Source organism: Oryctolagus cuniculus, chromosome 1, assembly GCF_051225735.1.
Source record: "Oryctolagus cuniculus isolate XC-2025 breed Fujian yellow rabbit chromosome 1, ASM5122573v1, whole genome shotgun sequence".
Lineage (NCBI taxonomy): Eukaryota > Metazoa > Chordata > Mammalia > Lagomorpha > Leporidae > Oryctolagus > Oryctolagus cuniculus.
Window position 1 is genome coordinate 199,892,316 of NC_142867.1, and position 17,281 is coordinate 199,909,596.

Below are 17,281 nucleotides of genomic sequence, written 5' to 3' on the forward strand. Positions count from 1 at the left end.
GGAAGAGGTAAGAAAAATTCTAGATCACTCACTCTGAGATCAAACACCCACCCGGCCTGATGTGTGGGCCAGGGAGGCACTCAGAGGATGGACCCGTCTCCCATTTGATGCCTGAGTCCTCTCCCCAAGTCCTTACCAGCAGCTTTGCCAGCCCTCCCATGGCTACAGCTCTGATTATGGGGCAGGTTCTTTATACAGGGCTAAGAGGGTGCCAGAGTGGAGATGCCTGTCAGATCCCATGGTGGCTGAGCTGGGCCTGGCCCCTGCCTGGGGTTGGCCTCACCCCTTCCACAGGGCAGGCCTGCAGAGCATGCAAGACTCCAGACAGAGCAATCATCCTCCCCTTCCCACCCCGGGCCCCAGAACACTTCCCACATCCTCGGCTGGTGCCTCCACCGAGCCACAGCAGGCCAGGCAGCTGGGAGAGCCATGGAGCTGGTGTGTGTGCCATAACTCTCAGTGGCGAAGCCACTCTTCCCACAGCGCCCTCCCTTCTCCTGGGCCACGTCCACACTTCTCTCACTAGACCAGACCTTGAGCCTGTGCTCCTGGCCTCTTCCCCCACCTGTCTGCAGAGGCCCCCAGCTGGATGTCTGTATGGCCAAGACCAAGTGCAAACCCTCCCCTGTTGGCTGCCAGCAGCTCCTCTTCCTGACAACCCCGCAGGTCTGGGCTGGGCTGGCTGGGCCACATTCCCATTCACGGAAACCTATGCCAGCCGCTGGGTTCGGCTCCCGCCATCCTCTGCAGACAGTGCCACACACACTCCACAGCCCGGTGAGGCCAGGACACCTTGCCCAGCTGCGCCGACCCTGCCTGGTGCCTGAGTTCTCCAGGCCCACAGCGCTCAGAGTCTGCCTCTGAATCCCACCTGCCAGGGTTTGCAACCGGGTTTTTTTCTCATCGGCTCTCCTGTTGATCCTTGGGCTCCGTAGGGGTGTGGGCTGTGCTGAGGAGCTCCAGACGTGAGGCCAGGCCAGCACCAGGCCCACTCTCTAGGCTTCAGTCTTCCCCACCACACCCAGCTCAGACCCCAGTCTACACAGTAAATTTCATCATAATGAACGCTTACATGCACCTGATACATGGCAGGGGATGTTCCCAGAGTGTTCGCATCACCTGGGGCTCACATTCATCACTGTGAGGGCCTCAGTCACATGGCTGGTGAGAAGCAGGACAGTGAGTCTGGCTCCAGAATCCATGCTCTCTCTCAGCCTCCCACTGCTTCACCACGTGACTGCCACCCCAGCCCCAGCATCCCTGGCTGCACCCCGCCTGCCTCAGACTTGCTGGGGCCAGAATGGATTGGGCCAAGCCCTCACTTGAAGCTGAGCCCAAAGTCCTGTGGTTACGGGGCAATGCTTCTGTATCCCAGTCTGGAGGGAAGCCAGGCTAGGAAGGAACCCGCTCACTGAAATGCCCACTGAGCCAGGCTCCATGAATGGGAAGAAGTTGCTTGAGACAGGGATGCAGGTGGCCTGGCTTAGGGGGGACCTGGCAGGTGGAATAGTGGGTCCCTCATCCTTACTCCCTGGGATCTGCGATGACGTTAGGTTTCAATGCAAGGGAAATGAAGGTTGTAGATGGAGACTATCCAAGTGGGTCCAGCAGAATCCCAAGAGTCGTTGTAAGGGGAAAAGGGAGACAGGAGAGAGAAACATGGCGGTGTGATAAAGGCTCCACCCAACGGGCACAAGCCAGGGAGTGGGGCAGCACCCGAATGCTGGAAAAGGAAACAGGTGCCCCCTGCAGTATCCGGATGCTGCGGGTGCTGACCTCCAGACTCGGGAGGCAACGCTGTCTGCCATTTCCGGGCACAGTTACAGTCACTTTTGGCTCAGTGATAGGAAAGTCGTATGGGTCAGGTGTTAGGGACGGCCTCTCTGATTAGGGGATACTCAAAAGGATGAGAAAGAGCCAGGCAGGCTGGGCAGATGGCAGAGGGCCGAGCTGGAGGAAGTCACATGTGCCTCCCATCCCTCCTGCTGCCCCTGGGGGACCCCGGGCCCGCCTGGCACTCACAGCTACCTTACATCCCTCACCCTCACCTCCTACTTCTTCAGTATAAAGCAGGGTAGGTATTTGGTTAGCAGTTAAAATGCCACTCTGGATACCCCCATCCCATACAGGAGTGCCAGGACTCAAGACACTGCTTCCTGCTACTGCACACCGGGGAGGCAGCAGGTCATAACTCAGGTACCTGGGTCCCTGCCGCCAGGTGGGAGACCTGAGTTGAGTTCCTGGCCCCTGGCTGCTGCCTGGTCCAGGCCTGGGTGTTGAGGGCATTTGGGTAATGAGTCAGTGGACAGGAGATCTCTGACTGTCTCTCTCTCTCTCTCTCTCTACCTTTCAAATAAATAAAATTAAATTTTTAAAAATATGAGTATAAATATTCTAAAAACAAGAGCCAATATAAAGCATCAGTCCATTGAGCAGCTTAGCAGGAACGCATCTAGACGTGCCGGCCACCAGGCCATGGTGAGAAGAGTGGCCAGGAGCACAGGGTTCTGGCCAGGCTCGTTTTGTGCACACTGCACTGGCAGCTGCCCATCAATCGGCTTCTGCCTCTGCTAGAGCCCAGAACAGGGAGAAGACGGCACTCCCGGGTCTTCCAAGGACCCTGGCCTAAAGCCCCAGAAGAGGAGCCTAGGAAGAGGCTGGCAGGGCAGAGCCCGGGTCTCCCTTACTGACTCATCTCCAAGACCTCGATTCCCAGATAAACGGAAGGCCAAGGGCGGTGAACTCTGTTTTCCTCCAGCCCGGAATCCTTAATAGTTTCAAATGCCAGGTCAATATCTGATAGGCTGCACAAATACCTGCAGGCAGGAACCCAGCAGTTACAGCCATCAAGATGCATGGAATCTTTGGTGCAAAACTTCTGGCATTTGCTTGGGCTGGCCAAAAACGCAATCTGAAAACGGACTCCATTCTAAGCTGACACAATATGCTGCGTTCACCCTCCTCAACACATACGGAGCTGGCAGGCTGTGGAAACGGAATCCACAAACACGACAGGAGCCACGTTTTACAGTCACAGGGAAGCCCTGGAGCAGCAGGGGCAGGTAGCAACTTGATGATGGAATCAGGGTTCAAGGTTAGCATGAGGGGTGGGTGTCTGGCTCAGTGTTGGGACACCTGCATCCTAGATCTGAGTGCCTGGGTTCAAGTCCTGCTCCAATTCAGATTCCAGCTTCCTGCTGATGTGCACCCTGGGAGACAACAGGTGGTGGCTCAAGTACTAGGTCCCTGAAAGCCACATAGGAGACCAGGATTGAGTTCCTGGCTCCGGCCTGGCACAGCCCCAGCCACTGCAGACATTTGGGGAATAATAGAGTATCTCCACCCCTCCACCCGTGTGTAAGTGTGTGTGTATGTGTGTGTGTGAGAGAGAGAGAGATAAGAGAGCGAGCAAGCATAGGTCTAAGCTAACAAGCTGACAGGTGATACAGAATGACCTTATAACTATTTCTCCCAGGCCGAAAGTGCCACCGTCCTGGGGCAGTCCCTCCTCTGTGTGTCCAGCAGCGACCTCATCAACAGAGGCCGTCACTTCTAGAAGGAAGCAGCAGCAGCTCGCCCTGAGGTTGCAGTAGGAAGAACAACCCAGGAGATCCCCGGTTTCCATGTGGTTGCGTTGCCAGCCAGCCAGAGGCCAGGAGTGGGGGAAGCAGACAGGTGCAGCATGGCCCCTCAGAGGGAGGACACACAGTCCTCCCACAGCCACCTGTATCTCCACGTGGGCCTCCATGTGGGGGTTGTGAACTGGCATCATCACCCTGCACCCCGTCGTGATGGGATGGGTGTACCCCTGCATTCAGAAGCCCAGGAGGCTACACATCAGAAATCTGAACAAGCGCAGAGTGAAACGCTGGGCTAGGCTGTGGTGCCTCCATGTGCTGGCCCTGGGAGCTGTGGCTGCTACGTCTACCTCAGAGGAAGGGAGGGGCAGGGTCTCTGCAGGTGTGATTGCACTGGGCAGATTATCCGGATGGGCCCTACAATGTGGATCCCCACAAGCGGGAGAAGAGGGAGAACCGACCCACACCCAATAGCAGGTGATGCAAAGATCCTGGCCTTGGAGCAGCACAGCCACAAGCCAAGGACAGCCGGGAGCCACGAGAAGCTAGAAGAGGAAAGGAATGGGTCTCTTCTTTGGGCTCTGCCGACACCCTGATTTTGGCCCAGGGATGCGGATTCCCGACTCGTGGGCTCTGGCACTGTGAGAGGAACACTTCCGTTGCCTTCAGTCACTAAGCCCGTGGCAACTTCTTAGAGCTGCCACAGGAAATGACGACACCGGCCAGTGGCACCAAGTGTGAAGACTGCTCAGCTGTCGAGGCAAACGCGGAGCAGGGCCAAGCTGCCCGCACCACGTGTGTGTCCCCCGGAGCAGGCCACCCCTGCACCCAGGGCAGCTGGGGCTTGCACTTAGCTCGAAGGGAGAGGCTGGGTCGGTGTGGGTTGAGCTGGGCGATGGTCCAGTCAAAGGCACAGAACAAGGAAGGACACTGACTGGTCAGAGTCTCAGGTGCACGGGGGGGAGGGGGGAGGCGGGGAGAGGAGGCAGGAGAGGCACACTGGGGCCAGACCACAGTGAAGAGTGGTATGGTAGGAAGGCCCAGGACCCCCACCCTGCTGCAAGGTGAGCCCTGTGTGCTGTGGGACAGCCCTGACGCGGTGACAAAGGCCCCCAAGAAACCAGACTGGGGGGTTGTGTCAGGAACAGGAGCCGCAAAGCCATACCGCTGGGCGGGACGCTGAGCACCATGAACCAGGGCCTGTGCCTGCTGAGCTTGGAGCTGGCCCTGACATGGCGCCTGGTACCGAGCAAGCAGCAGAGAAAGCGAGGGAGCCGGGCAGGAGGAGGAAGAGGAGCGAGAGGAACGCAGAGAAGGAAACAGCAGAGGGAGAGGGAAGAAGGGGGCAGCAGGCGCCCCTGCCAAAATGCCTGCCTCCCTCCCTCCACACTGTGCCCCCTCCCCCATGCCTGAGGACCCTGGAGCTGCCCTGTCCAGGGGCTGCCAGCAGGCACAGCCAGGCTGTGCCCTCGCTTGGGCCTGTGGATCCCGCTGCCACCGTTAATGGACGAGGCGCAGTCGTCCGTTCCTGCTGGGGACTCTGCCAGGCCCATGGCCATTTGTATCCCGAGCCTGGTAATTAGGGCTGGAGGAGCAGGCTCTGTTTGGACAAACTCGTGGAAGTTCGGCTGCTTCTCTGAACTTGGCCTCTTGAAGGTTTGCAGTGGGGAGCCAGGAGGGCCAGCCTGGGAACCTCAGCTTCACCGACCAGGGGCCAGGGCCGCCACTCCCCTTCTGCCATCGCTGAGCAGGAGCTCTGACCAGCAAGCTGTGCAGCCTGCAGCAACTCCCTGACCTCTCTGGGTTCCAGCAGGCCCTCCTGGAAAATGGAGATCACCCTCCTGACCTTGCCCACCTCACCTCGGGCTCCAACAGCCCTCGGCTTCTACAAAGTGCTGTATAAACAGGCTGGACCCTTCCCAGACAAGGCTTGGAGACCAGCTCTGAAAGCAGCGTTACTTTGCTCGGTGCTGGGAGACATGGAGCTGGGGGAGGGGAATGAGAGAGTGGGGGCATCACACTGCCTGTCTGCCTCGTGTGCCCACTCTCCCTGGGACCATCACCGGACCACGCCCCAATCCAGCAGCGTCTCCACAGGGAGAGCCTGGCAGGCCTCCACTGCACTGACCAGGCCCAGTGCAAGGGCGCACACAGAGGCTGGCTCCCATATGTCTCAGATTTAGAAGTCATAAATCAAGCTAACAAACCGTTAAATGAAATATGCTCTATCCTCCTACCTCATTAAATACATCTTGGAGACAACCTGGAAGGCAAGGACGCAGTTGAGAATTCTGGGACCCCTCCGTGTTCTGGGCCAGGGTGTGCCGTGCGGGGAAAGCCCCACCCCCAGCATGATCTGACTTGCCTCGCCCTACCCTGCCAGCTCCACTAGCCACAGTGTCCAGGCTCTGTCTGCACCATGTGCAGAGCCAGGCCTTGGGCCCCGGGGTGCACACACAGGTGACATGGGCTATCTCTAGGGGGCTGGCCCTTGAGACAAGGCTGGAAGAAGCTTGGCCCAGTTTGGGTAGGCTCTGGGGTGGGCTGGAAGGAGGGGTGTGGGCACATTCCCATGGCCCTGTAGGCCGCCCCCAGTCTGTGGGGGCACGGAGAGCAGGGTCCTCTAAGGAGCGGCTCCCAGAGCAAGGGTCTCTCTTGCCCGAGTTGAAGGCTGAGCCCAGGTGGTCCAGGCCCTTACTCGCTGGGTGACCTTGGCACCTCCCAGCCCCTTTCTGGGCTGTTTCCTCAAAGGGATAGAAGGCTTCAAAGATAAAGCTGGCTGGGGTGGGGAGGCAGCAAGACCCCCAACACGAGCTTCTTTCAGTGCCCCAAGGGAGTCAGCAGTGTGTAAGGGGGAGGGGCTTAGAGCCCCCAGCACTGAGATGAGGGTATGGCTCCTGTAAATGACTAAACCAGAGACAAGGCAACCTCCCAGGAGAAGTGCAAACACATCCAACAGGGCCTGGTTTTCCTCTTGACTTTGTAAAAACCATGCTTTGGGTATCTCTGCGGGCACCCATTACCTACAGCCAGCCAGCACCAAGGGAGCATGTTGCCCCCACCCCACCATACCAGGAGACGCACCGGCCTCCCTTCCCGATGCCGTGAACCTCACACCTCAGTGGCCAGAGGTTCAGGTCCCCATGGTCACAGGTGTTCAGTTGAGAATCAAGTGACAAAGCCAGCAGCCGATATCCTGTCTGCTTGGAGACCGCTGTCCTTGACCCCAGGAACGTGGGCCTCAAGAGCATCTATCTGAGGGGCTTCCCGCTTGCTCATGTCTCGCAGCTGGGTGGGAGGGGAGAGGAAGGGCAGGGAGGGAGGCGGCCTCCCCGACACCGGCTGGGTGACCTCCAGCCAGGCCGGGCACCGCCCTGTGTTCAGAGTCCCCATGTGGCCAGCCAAGGGCTGTTTGACTGACAGTCCAGGGCTGCCCTCTCCCCCATGTCTTCCCCAAGGCAGCCATGGGCTGGCCCTAGCCCCTCCACAGGCCCAGCTGCAGAGAAAGAGGCCGAGAGCAAGACCCCTGCCTGATTTATTCAGGTCCACCCTCAGCAGCACCGAGGTCACCCGGGCTGTTTGGGGGGTGCCCCCACCCCATCCGCTGCCTGCCGTGCAGCCGCCCGCGGTGCAGACTCACCAGGCACCATCCCTGTCAGCGTCGGCGCTGAGTAGCTGCCCTGTCCGGCGGGGGGGACGTGCGGAGGGTACCCGGGGAGGGTCGTGCTCGCCAAGTCACGGCCTGAGGAATGAAAGCAACAAATCACAGGGTGAGCCTCGCCGCGGCAGGGCGCTCATGTCCACGGCTCCCCAGGCGCCTCTGCACATTTGTCATGTCTGGACGCTGAACGCCAACATGCCCCAGCTCCCCCCTGTCACTCACACATGCGCACGCATACACACACACAGTCTCCAGCCACCCCTCCACCACCTGGCACAAACCCAGTCAGGGCTTGAGCCTGTCCCTGGGAAACCAAGGAGAGGTGGGACAAGGCCTGTGGCAGCAGCCCGTGGCTCCAGTCGGCTGTCCACTCCCCAAAGCTCACTCGCACTTCTGAACCTGCACGCCATTGCTTCTGCTGGGTCCCTGCACAAGGGCCCCCTTGCTCCAGCCACTCCCAGCCTCAGCTGCCTTCAAAGAGCATCTTAAACAGTGGCCCCCTCTCTGCCTGGTCAGCCCCCGAGGTGGGCAGGGAGCAGAGCGACCTCCGCTCTCCACACCTGCCCTCTACTGACTTTCTCCTTCTTTGGCCTAGGACTGCTCCTTTATTCAGTGATCTCGTTGGCAACATCTGTGGCTGCCAGCACCATGGAGGCCGAGACCCTGGCCCTCAAGGGGTGGCCTCTCAGGTGGGCAGGGGCCCAGCTCCTGGTGGCTCCTAGCCCCACTCAGGACAAGATGACAGCACATCCAACACCCAGCCAGCCTGACTCTCCATTGGCACAGCACACAGTAGGCTCTTAGTGCATACCCACGTGAACTAACAGAGCCTCCAGGGCTGCGGTTTCCTGGGCTGGCTCAAGTCTGTAAGGGAGGAACCGCTGAGGTCTGTCTGCCTCTTAGCAGGGGCTACAGCCTTCCAATCCCCTACTGCCCGTTACAGGGAACAAGGCACCCCTGGATCAGGCCAAGAGCCCTTGTCTTGGGGGAGCACTGTTCTGGGATGAACTTTGGCACTGGGGGCAAGAGCCTACCCTCTTGGAAGGAATTAGCAGATTTCTCTGAGGATAAAGGCGTGGACACACCATCAGCCAGCCTGGGAAGTGGGTGGGAAATGAGCCAGCCTTGGGGCTAAGGAGGGAGGGCAGAAATAGGGCATTTCAGGCGGTGGAGCCCGCCGAGGCCCGGGGGTGCAGGGAGCAGCTGCTGACCACGCAGAGTCAGGCCCCAGGAGCACTTCCGCAGCCTCCACAAGTCCCCACAGGGCGGCCCAGGCAGCACTCAGCGCCACCTCCCACCCACGTCCCCCCAGAGAACTCAGCGCTGGGGGACCAGCCTGTGACTGCTCCCTCCCAGTGCCTGTCACTCGGTTGCTCCAGCAGCACCCAGAGCTGCCTCATTTCCCAGGGGCCCTGCCTGTTCGCAGAACCTCCCTGAGCACCACGCCCTGGCGGACAGGAGGTGCCCTCCCTCCCTCTGCTCACCACCTCCCAGTCTGTACAGGGCCTCGGGGCCGGGGCTCTTCCCAGGCATTGTTTCAGGGAGCGCCTCTGCGAGCCCGGGACCCCCAGCTGCACCCACCAGAGCTGCTGTGGCTCCCACAGGAGCAGGGATGAAGCAAGACGCCAGCCAGAACCAACCACTTGGACAAGGGGAGAGGACAAGGCTCACCCTCCTCCAGCCCTCTCTCTGCACATGGAAGCTCCAAGGAGTAGCAGGGGCTCTGAGTGTTTGTTAAGTGAATGGAAAAAGTGGTCGTGCTACACACCGGCCTGCTTCAACCATGGTGGAGAATCAGTACAAGAAGGGCTGAGGGGGGCACCTCCTCACCACCCGCATTGTCATTTTGCAGATGGAAAAACCGAGACCTAAGGTAGGGCAGGCGAGCAACGAGCCCAGGTCCCACAGGGAGCGGGTGGCAGCGCAAGGACCTAAGACTAAGCAGCACTGTGTTTGCCCCCGCCCATGCAGTTGTCCCCCTCAGCTGCTACAGATCCCGAGACCCAGGGCTGCTGAGGAGGGTGAGTGAGTGCGGTGTGAGGCTGCCCAGTACAAGGTCGCAGTGTTGGAGTCGGCAATGTGGTGCAGCAGACTGAGCCGCTGCCTGAGACCCTGGCATCCCACACGGGAGCGCTAGTTCAAGTGCCTGCTCAGCTTTCCATCCAGCTCCCTGCTAGTGTGCCTGGGAAGGCAGTCGATAACGGTCCAAGTGCTTGGGCTCCTGCAACCCACATGGGACCCCAGATGAAGTCCCAGGTTCCTGGTTTTAGCCATGTAGGGAATGAACCAGCACATGGAAGATGGCTGACTGTCTGTCTGTCTCTCTTTCAACCCCACCTTATCACTTTCAAAAAAATAAAGATGGAAATGTCAGTGGCCAGACGGTGAGACAGACAGTGAAGGCTGGGGCTGCTTTGACAGACTGGCTCCCCACGGATCCGGGGAGGGCCCCAACCTGACCCCACGCCCAGGCTCACACCCCTGATGATGACAACAAACCCCAAACACTGACAGATGACAAAACACAAGATTTTCCTCTATGTTATTGTCTTACTTAACCCCCAACACCCAACCCTCATTTTACAAGAGTATGAGGTTTGTCTGAAGTTACACAATAAGGGCCAGGAGTTGACCCCAGGCAAGGCAGGGTCAAAGCCGCCTGTTTAGGTGCTCCAGCCCACACCAGCTTGCCAACCCATCTGCGTGTGTGCTGAGTCCAGAGGCAGCGCTTGTCTCTCACCAGACACTGTCACCACTGCTTACTGGCCCTTCTTACAGAAGGGAATTCAACTGCACAGCTTTCCTGGGCGAGTGTGCTGGGTGGAAGCTGCTGCTTCCTGGAATGTGGACCTGTGAGCCTGGGGCGGTGCCCAGCCCTTCCCAGGTACCTGGGGAGCATGGGAGGGTCCAGAGAGGGGAGGAGCTGGCCCAGGCTGATCTGAGGCCAGCTCTCCTGCCTCCTGGAAATAGGTTCTTCCCCCACCAGGGGGCCGCTCTTTTAGTCACCCCAAGAGTCCCTGCCACTGGGGACACATGCTTTTTGAAACCTTGATCCCGAAAGCAAAGGGTCAGGAAACCAGTGCCTCACCATAGCACTCAACACAAGAAGCCAGGTAGGAAAGAAAGAAGAAGGAATCCATAAAGAAAGAAAATGAGTTAGAAACAAAAAAGCAGACACAGCAATAAACACAACCACATATTGTTATTTGAAAAGCCAATAAAATAAAAAAACTAAGTCAAAACTCAAAAAATGACACAAATATCAAGATAAGAAATGAGAAGATGTCACCAGAGATATGGAAGAAATGACATTTAAAAAATAAGAAAATTCACACTAATAAACACTGTTGGTTCATGGAAATCTCAACAAAACTTACAAATTTCTAGAAAAACATAAATTACCAAAACTAACTCCAAACGAGGTAGAAAATACCAATGGCCCAATAATCTTGGAAGAGAAAAAAACGTGCTTTTTCTTATCTTTTTTTGAAAAATTTATTTGAAATGCAGAGTTACATTGAGGGGGAGAGAAAGAAAGAGAGAGAGACAGAGACAGAGAGAAAGAGAGAGATCTTCCATCTGTTGGTTCACTCCCCAAATGACCACAACAGCTAGAGTTGGGCCAACCTGAAGCCAGGAGCCAGGAGCTCCTTCCGGGTTTCCCACATGGGTCCAGGGGCCCAAGTAGTTGTGCCATCTTCTGCTGCTTTTCCCAGGCCACCAGCAGGGAGCTGGACTAGAAGCAGAGCGACCAGGACATGAACTGGTACCCAGAGAGGATGCTGGTGTCACAGGCAGTGGCCAACCTGCTCTTTTAAATCTTTAAGGTACACGCACGTCTGTCATTCAAATGCCATTTAAAGCTAAGAAAGCTTCCTAACTCATTTCACCGAACTAGCGAAATCCTTAACAGAGGCCCACAAAACATGAAAATCAAAAGCCGGTCTCACAGTCTATTAATATGAATGGGAAAAATCTACTATCCAACCGACCAGGCAACGTTAGAGGAGGAAGTAATACACATGACTAAGTGAAGAAGGTCTTTCCTAGGAGGGCAAGGATGGCTCAGCATGAAAACACTCATCGGGACATCACACTAACCCATCAGAGGAGGAAACTCGCATTCCACCAGATGGGAAAGCGACACTGGCTAAGGTTCAACGTGCATTCCTGAGGACACCTCCTGAGGTAAGGACTGAAGCACACCTCTGCTCCCGAAGGCATGAAGAAGTTAGGTGAGACCCAGGTAACAGGAGCCCGTAAACGCGCACGTCCTGTGCTCAGTAGATTCTTACCGCCTCGCAGGTAAGCACCCATCTTTCTGAATACCGAACCCTCAACCTGTGCTCCACCTTTGCAGCCTCACTGATTCCTACTCCCACACCCAAACCTGCTTCCCACTGCCCCCCCCCAGGGCCCTGGCTCATGGCATCCCCCTTTCAAGCAGTCCTTCTCCTGCTCCTATGCATTCCACGTTCCATCCGATCTTCACAGCCAAGAGCCCGCTCCTCTGAGAGCCTTCCCCTGTGCTTCCAGTTTAGGTCAAGGCACCTGCCTCTCCCAAAGGTCCCCCTGTTCCCACCCGGGCCCGGTGCATGGGGGTACTGGGCCTCAGGAACAGCCAGGCCAGCGTCATGGTGATGATAAAATCATCCTTACTGGGGCCGGCACTGTGGCACAGTGGGTTAAGCCTCTACCTGCAACACTAGCATCCCATGTGGGCGCTCATTCAAGTCCTGACGGCTCCAGTTCTGACCCAACTCCCTGTTAATGTGTCTAGGAAAGCAGCACCTGCCATCCATGTGGGAGACCCAGATGGAATTCCAGTCTCCTGGCTTTGGCCCAGCCCCCAACCATTGAAGCCATTTGGAAAGTGATCCAACAGATGGAAGATTTCTGTCAAGTAAATAAAAACATCTTTTTTTTAAAAAAAAAATCTCTTACTCTTTCATATAGTAACTCGCTTTATCATCCTAATAGATTCTGTGATATGCCACATGATACATGATACGATAGCAGACTCTATAATAGTTCTGTGAGGTTGGAGCAATGATCATGCCCACTGTATCAGAGAGGAAGCTGAAGAATGAAGAGGCCACCCAGCCAGCAGGAAATGGAACTGAGACTTGAACACAGGCTGGGTGGCAACGCCCACTTGGGAATGCACTCACCAACACCAGTCTGCCAACCTATGAGCTCCCCAGGGCAGGTCCGGGTGGCACCAGCACACAGTGAGCATTTGATAACTCTCCATGGGGGAACAGGACAAGAGGGCCGGCCAGGGCCCTCTTACCGACCCCTAATCCAGCTCTGCTACTCAACTCCTGGGAGACTCTGGCAAGCCACACCTCCCCCACGGCCCACCAGCCTCCGTGTTCCCCAACTTTGGGAAAGAGCTCTTAGCTCGCCGGTCTCCAGGAGCCCCTGCAGTACACACTGGTCTGGGAGGGCATGCACAGAGCACCGTGTGGCCAGATTCAACTGCACCTGCACCTCCCCAGTCCTGTGGCAGGTACTGCTGCCTGGTGGACGGAGGGCCCCAAGTGTCAGGCCTTCCTCCTGGCCCAGCAGGATGGCGGCACGCTCTGCAAGTGACTGCCTGAGTCCCCATGACCACTGGCTCCTGTGCATTGTGTGGGGCCCCATTCTTATCCAGAGAGTCCCTAAAACCAGAGGCTTTGAGCTTTGAGGCTCTGCCTGCATTTACTTCCTGTGGACTTGTCATGGAAGCACAGGGCTTGCGGTGGGCAAGGCAGGGAGAGACTGACAGATTCCTGGGTCAACTCAACCTCTTGAATCGCTACAGTGTCCGGGCATCAAGGGAGACTGCTGATGGACATTAATCCATCTAATCCTCATGGCTTTTGAAATTCCCAGGAGAAACCTCCTGGGACCATGTGTGCAGGCCACAGGGGCTGATGCAGCTCAACAAAGAAAGCAAGGTGACGGAGCACTGAGGCTCAAATCCTTGCTTTTCCACTCACTTGCTGTGTGACCCACACAGTTAGTCTGAGCCTCAGTTTCCCCATCCATAAAATGGAAATAGTAACAATCAACACCTAGAAAAAGCAAACTGTGAGCCAAGTATACCACACTCATTTACTCCTCATAATGACCCTATTAGAGAGCTATTATCCCATTTTACTGAAGGGGAAACTGAGGCATGGAGCATTTAAGTGACTTGCTCAAGGCCACATAGTTAGCAGATAAAACCTATAGTCAGTGAGGTGTCAAACCCAGTCTGGCTTGCAAGTCCCCAACCCTTCTCCACTCCCCTCTCCCACCCTCCTCCCTCACCCCGCCCCTCTGCCACAGGATGAACAACACCTAGGATAACACACCTCTGTTGTGTGGTTGTGAAGAGTCTGGGGAAGCAGCGTGAGGAGCACACAGTCCCGTGAGGAAGATGGAATTAGGGGTCCAACCCTTAGACCATCATTTTGAAAAACAAATAGTAAATCAAGGAGCAGGTGTTTGGCGCAGTAGGGAAGATGCTGCTAGGACACCTACATCCCATCTCATCAGAGTCCCTGGTTCAAATCCTGGCGCTGCTCTCAGTTCCAACTTCTGGCTAATGTACAACCTGGAGACAGCAGTGATGGCTCAAATAATTGGATTCCTGCCACCCATGTGAGAGACCCAGATGGAGTTCCTGGCTCCTAGCTTCAGCCTGGCCCAGTCCTGGTTCTGCCTTTCAAACAACTTAAATAAACAAACCAAATTTTAAAAATAGCAATTTGACATAAAAATGTAGGAAGCACAGTTCCCTGACAAGCTGGAAGGAACCCTTCGCAATTAGAACAAGTGGACTCTCTTCCTGTGAAGTTTGGGCTCGGCTGTGTGCCCTGTGCTGGCTGGTGGGCATGAGCTGCTACAGCCCAGGAGCAGCGTGATGCATGCATGTGCAGCTGGGTGTGCCCTCTGCATCCCTGGTAGCTTGTGGTCCAAGCAGGAGGGGAGAGGTCTACAGTGAAGCCCAGCCTGGATAAGTACCCACATGAAGAAAGCATTGCTACGTTAAAACCCTCAGTTTCTGGGCAGAGTGCTAAGCAGCAGCATTGTGGCAATCAGGGGCTGATGCAAGCCTTGACAAACATCACCTGTTCTTATTTTCATTATTATCCTGTACTCAACAAGGCTGCCGGACACCTGCATGAATCTGAGGTCACCAATCCAAGCAGAGGTTGGACACCTCCTGTTGGGAAACCCACAGAGCGAATTCAAGGACTCTGTCACTGTGGAGGGCCAGGGCGTCTTCACCTTCTCTGTCTCATCTCAGGCACGTTCCAGGGCTGGGCTGCCAAGCAAGAAATCAACCCGAGGCAGCCAAGGAGATGTGACTGCTCCTTTGTAGCTCTACGTCAGGCCTCCGGGCGCAGCTGATAAACCAGAGCTGACGTTCTGAACTCCACAGGACGCGGAAGCACACGTACATCAGCTGTTACACTTGATCTTACCCAAAAGGCCGAGACATGATCATACATCAGTTTTTATCAAGCAAGAAAGTATCTGAATCACTTGTAGTGGCACTAAATGTTACTTATGGAATATAATGAATTTGCAAATATTAAAGAAAAGGACTTGATCTGGCCTCCTTTATGTAATTGCTTCTATGAATGACACATAAGTACCTCTCGTCCAACTCAGGTGTGGACTTCACTTTCCAGGAATAATCACTGAGATTTGGCCTTGCTTACCACGAGCAAGGAATTCACGCAGAACCTGGACCTCGGGGCAAAGACCAGGCCAGCGTTGTGATGCAGCAGCTTAAGTCTGTAACACCAGCATCCCACATGAGCACTGGTTCAAGTCCTAGCTGCTCCACTTCTGATCCCGCTCTCTGCTAATGTTCCAGGGAAAAGCAGTAGATGGCCCAAGTGCTTGGGCTCCTGCCTCTAAATGGGAGATCCAGAAGAAGCTCCTGGCTCCGCCTGGCCCAGCCCCAGTTGTTGCAACAATTGGGGGAGTAAACCAGTAGATGACTCACTCACTCTCTCTCTCTCTCTCTCTCCCTCCCTCTCTCTCTCTCTCTCTGTCACTCTGCCTTTCAAACAAATAAAATCAATCTTTAAAGAAAGTTCCCTCCTCCAAGGCATCAAATGGATATATTTGGTTTAAAATAACTCACTCTTTTTACTCCTGAGAGGATGCGAAAGAATTGGTACTTACCCAGTTACACAAATGAGGCAACTGAAGCTCAGAGATGAGAGTTTTAAGATGTATTTTATTTATCTGAAAGGCAGAGTGACAGAGAGAGAGGGAGGGAGATTTTCCATCTGCCGTTTTACTGCCAAAATGGCCTCAATGGCTGGTTCCGGGCCAAAGCAAATCCAGGAGCCCAAAACCCCACCTGGGTCTCCCATGTGGGTGGCAGGGGCCCAAACACCTGGGCCATCATCCACTGCTTTCCTGGGCACATTGGCAGGGAGCTGGCTTGGAAGTGGAACAGCTGGGACTATAGCCAGCACTCCGATAAAGGATACTGGCATTACAAGCGGCTGTTGTCCTGATGCACCACAATGCCAGCCCCAAGGCTTTTTGTTCGTTTTTAACTGTAACTTGTCTTCATTTTATTTGAAAGGCAGAGAGACAGAGATCATTTGCCTGCTGGTTCACTCCCCAAATTCCCACAACAGCCAGTTCTGGGCCAGGCTGAAGCCAGGAGCCAAACACTCAATCTGGGTCTCCCATGTGGCTGGCAGGGACCAAGCACCTGAGTCACCGCCTGCTGAATCCCAGGATGTGCATCAGCAGGAAGCTGGACTGGAAAAAGAAACTCTCGTGTGGGACGCTGGCAAACCAAACAGTGACTCAATCTCCAAACACCAACACCTGGCCCCAGAGTGCTGACTGACAAGGCACGTGCAAGTGCCAGCATGAAGACTTTAGCTCAGCACTCGGGACATTTTGTTAAGTGCTGCTCTTGCAGGATGTCTCTAAGGGGACAAACCCTCCCAGATGTGAAAACATTCTACAAAGTCTCCATAATTCAAAGTGTTAGGGGCTGGCGCTGTGGCATGGTAGGCTAAGCCTCCGCTTGCGGTGCCGGCATCCCATACGGGTGCCAGTTCGTGTCCCAGCTGCTCCTCTTTTGACCCAGCTCTCTGCTATTGCCTGGGAAAGCAGTGAAAGATGGCCCAAGTTCTTGAGCCCCTGAATGCACATGTGAGACCTGGAATAAGCTCCTGGCTTTGGAATGGCTCAGCTCCAGCCGTTGCAGCCATTTGGGGAGTGAATCAGCAGGTGGAAGATCTTCCTGTCTGTCTCTCTCTGTGTAACTCTGCCTCTCAAATAAATAAAATATTAAAAAAAAATGTAATACTGGCAGATGAACAGAAAACCAGAGGTTGGAATAGAAAGTCAAGAAGTACACTCAGCCGGCGCCGTGGCTCAATAGGCTAATCCTCCACCTTGCGGCGCCGGCACACCGGGTTCTAGTCCCGGTTGGGGCGCCGGATTCTGTCCCGGTTGCCCCTCTTCCAGGCCAGCTCTCTGCTATGGCCAGGGAGTGCAGTGGAGGATGGCCCAGGTGCTTGGGCCCTGCACCCCATGGGAGACCAGGAAAAGCACCTGGATCCTGGCTCCTGCCATCAGATCAGCGCGGTGCGCCGGCTGCAGTGGCGGCCATTGGAGGGTGAACCAACGGCAAAGGAAGACCTTTCTCTCTGTCTCTCTCTCACTGTCCACTCTGCCTGTAAAAAAAAAAAAAAAAAAAAAAAAAAAAAAACACAACAAAAAAAGAAGTACACTAAACTACATATGGAAATTTAGCATACGATGAAAGTAAGATCACACACCACGGTGACAAACCTGGACTTGTTACAAATATGGACAACTGGAGTGCCAACTAGGAGGAAAAAGGATGAAAGAGGTTGATTGTTCACATCGTTTACACCATACACAACAAACTCCAGATGGATCTCAGAGACAAAGCTAAAAACGGAAACTATGCAGCTACTGGAAGAAGACACGGATGAATCCCTCTCTAAGCCAGGTGCACGGACAGGTTTTCAAGCTGCAACTCAGAACCATCTGCACACAC

The 17,281-nt window shown here is 55.3% G+C and overlaps 1 protein-coding gene across 8 annotated transcripts in view; it reads right to left on the minus strand.

The window, feature by feature from the left end:
- Positions 1–17,281, minus strand: part of PAX5 (paired box 5) — a 193,969-nt gene that overhangs the window by 35,573 nt on the left and 141,115 nt on the right. For all 8 annotated transcript variants that reach the window (XM_008265136.5, XM_070054521.2, XM_089318349.1 and 5 more), the window contains one exon: positions 7,219–7,320. In XM_008265136.5, the coding sequence (XP_008263358.2) occupies positions 7,219–7,320 (102 nt within the window). The remainder of the gene's footprint in view (positions 1–7,218; positions 7,321–17,281) is intronic.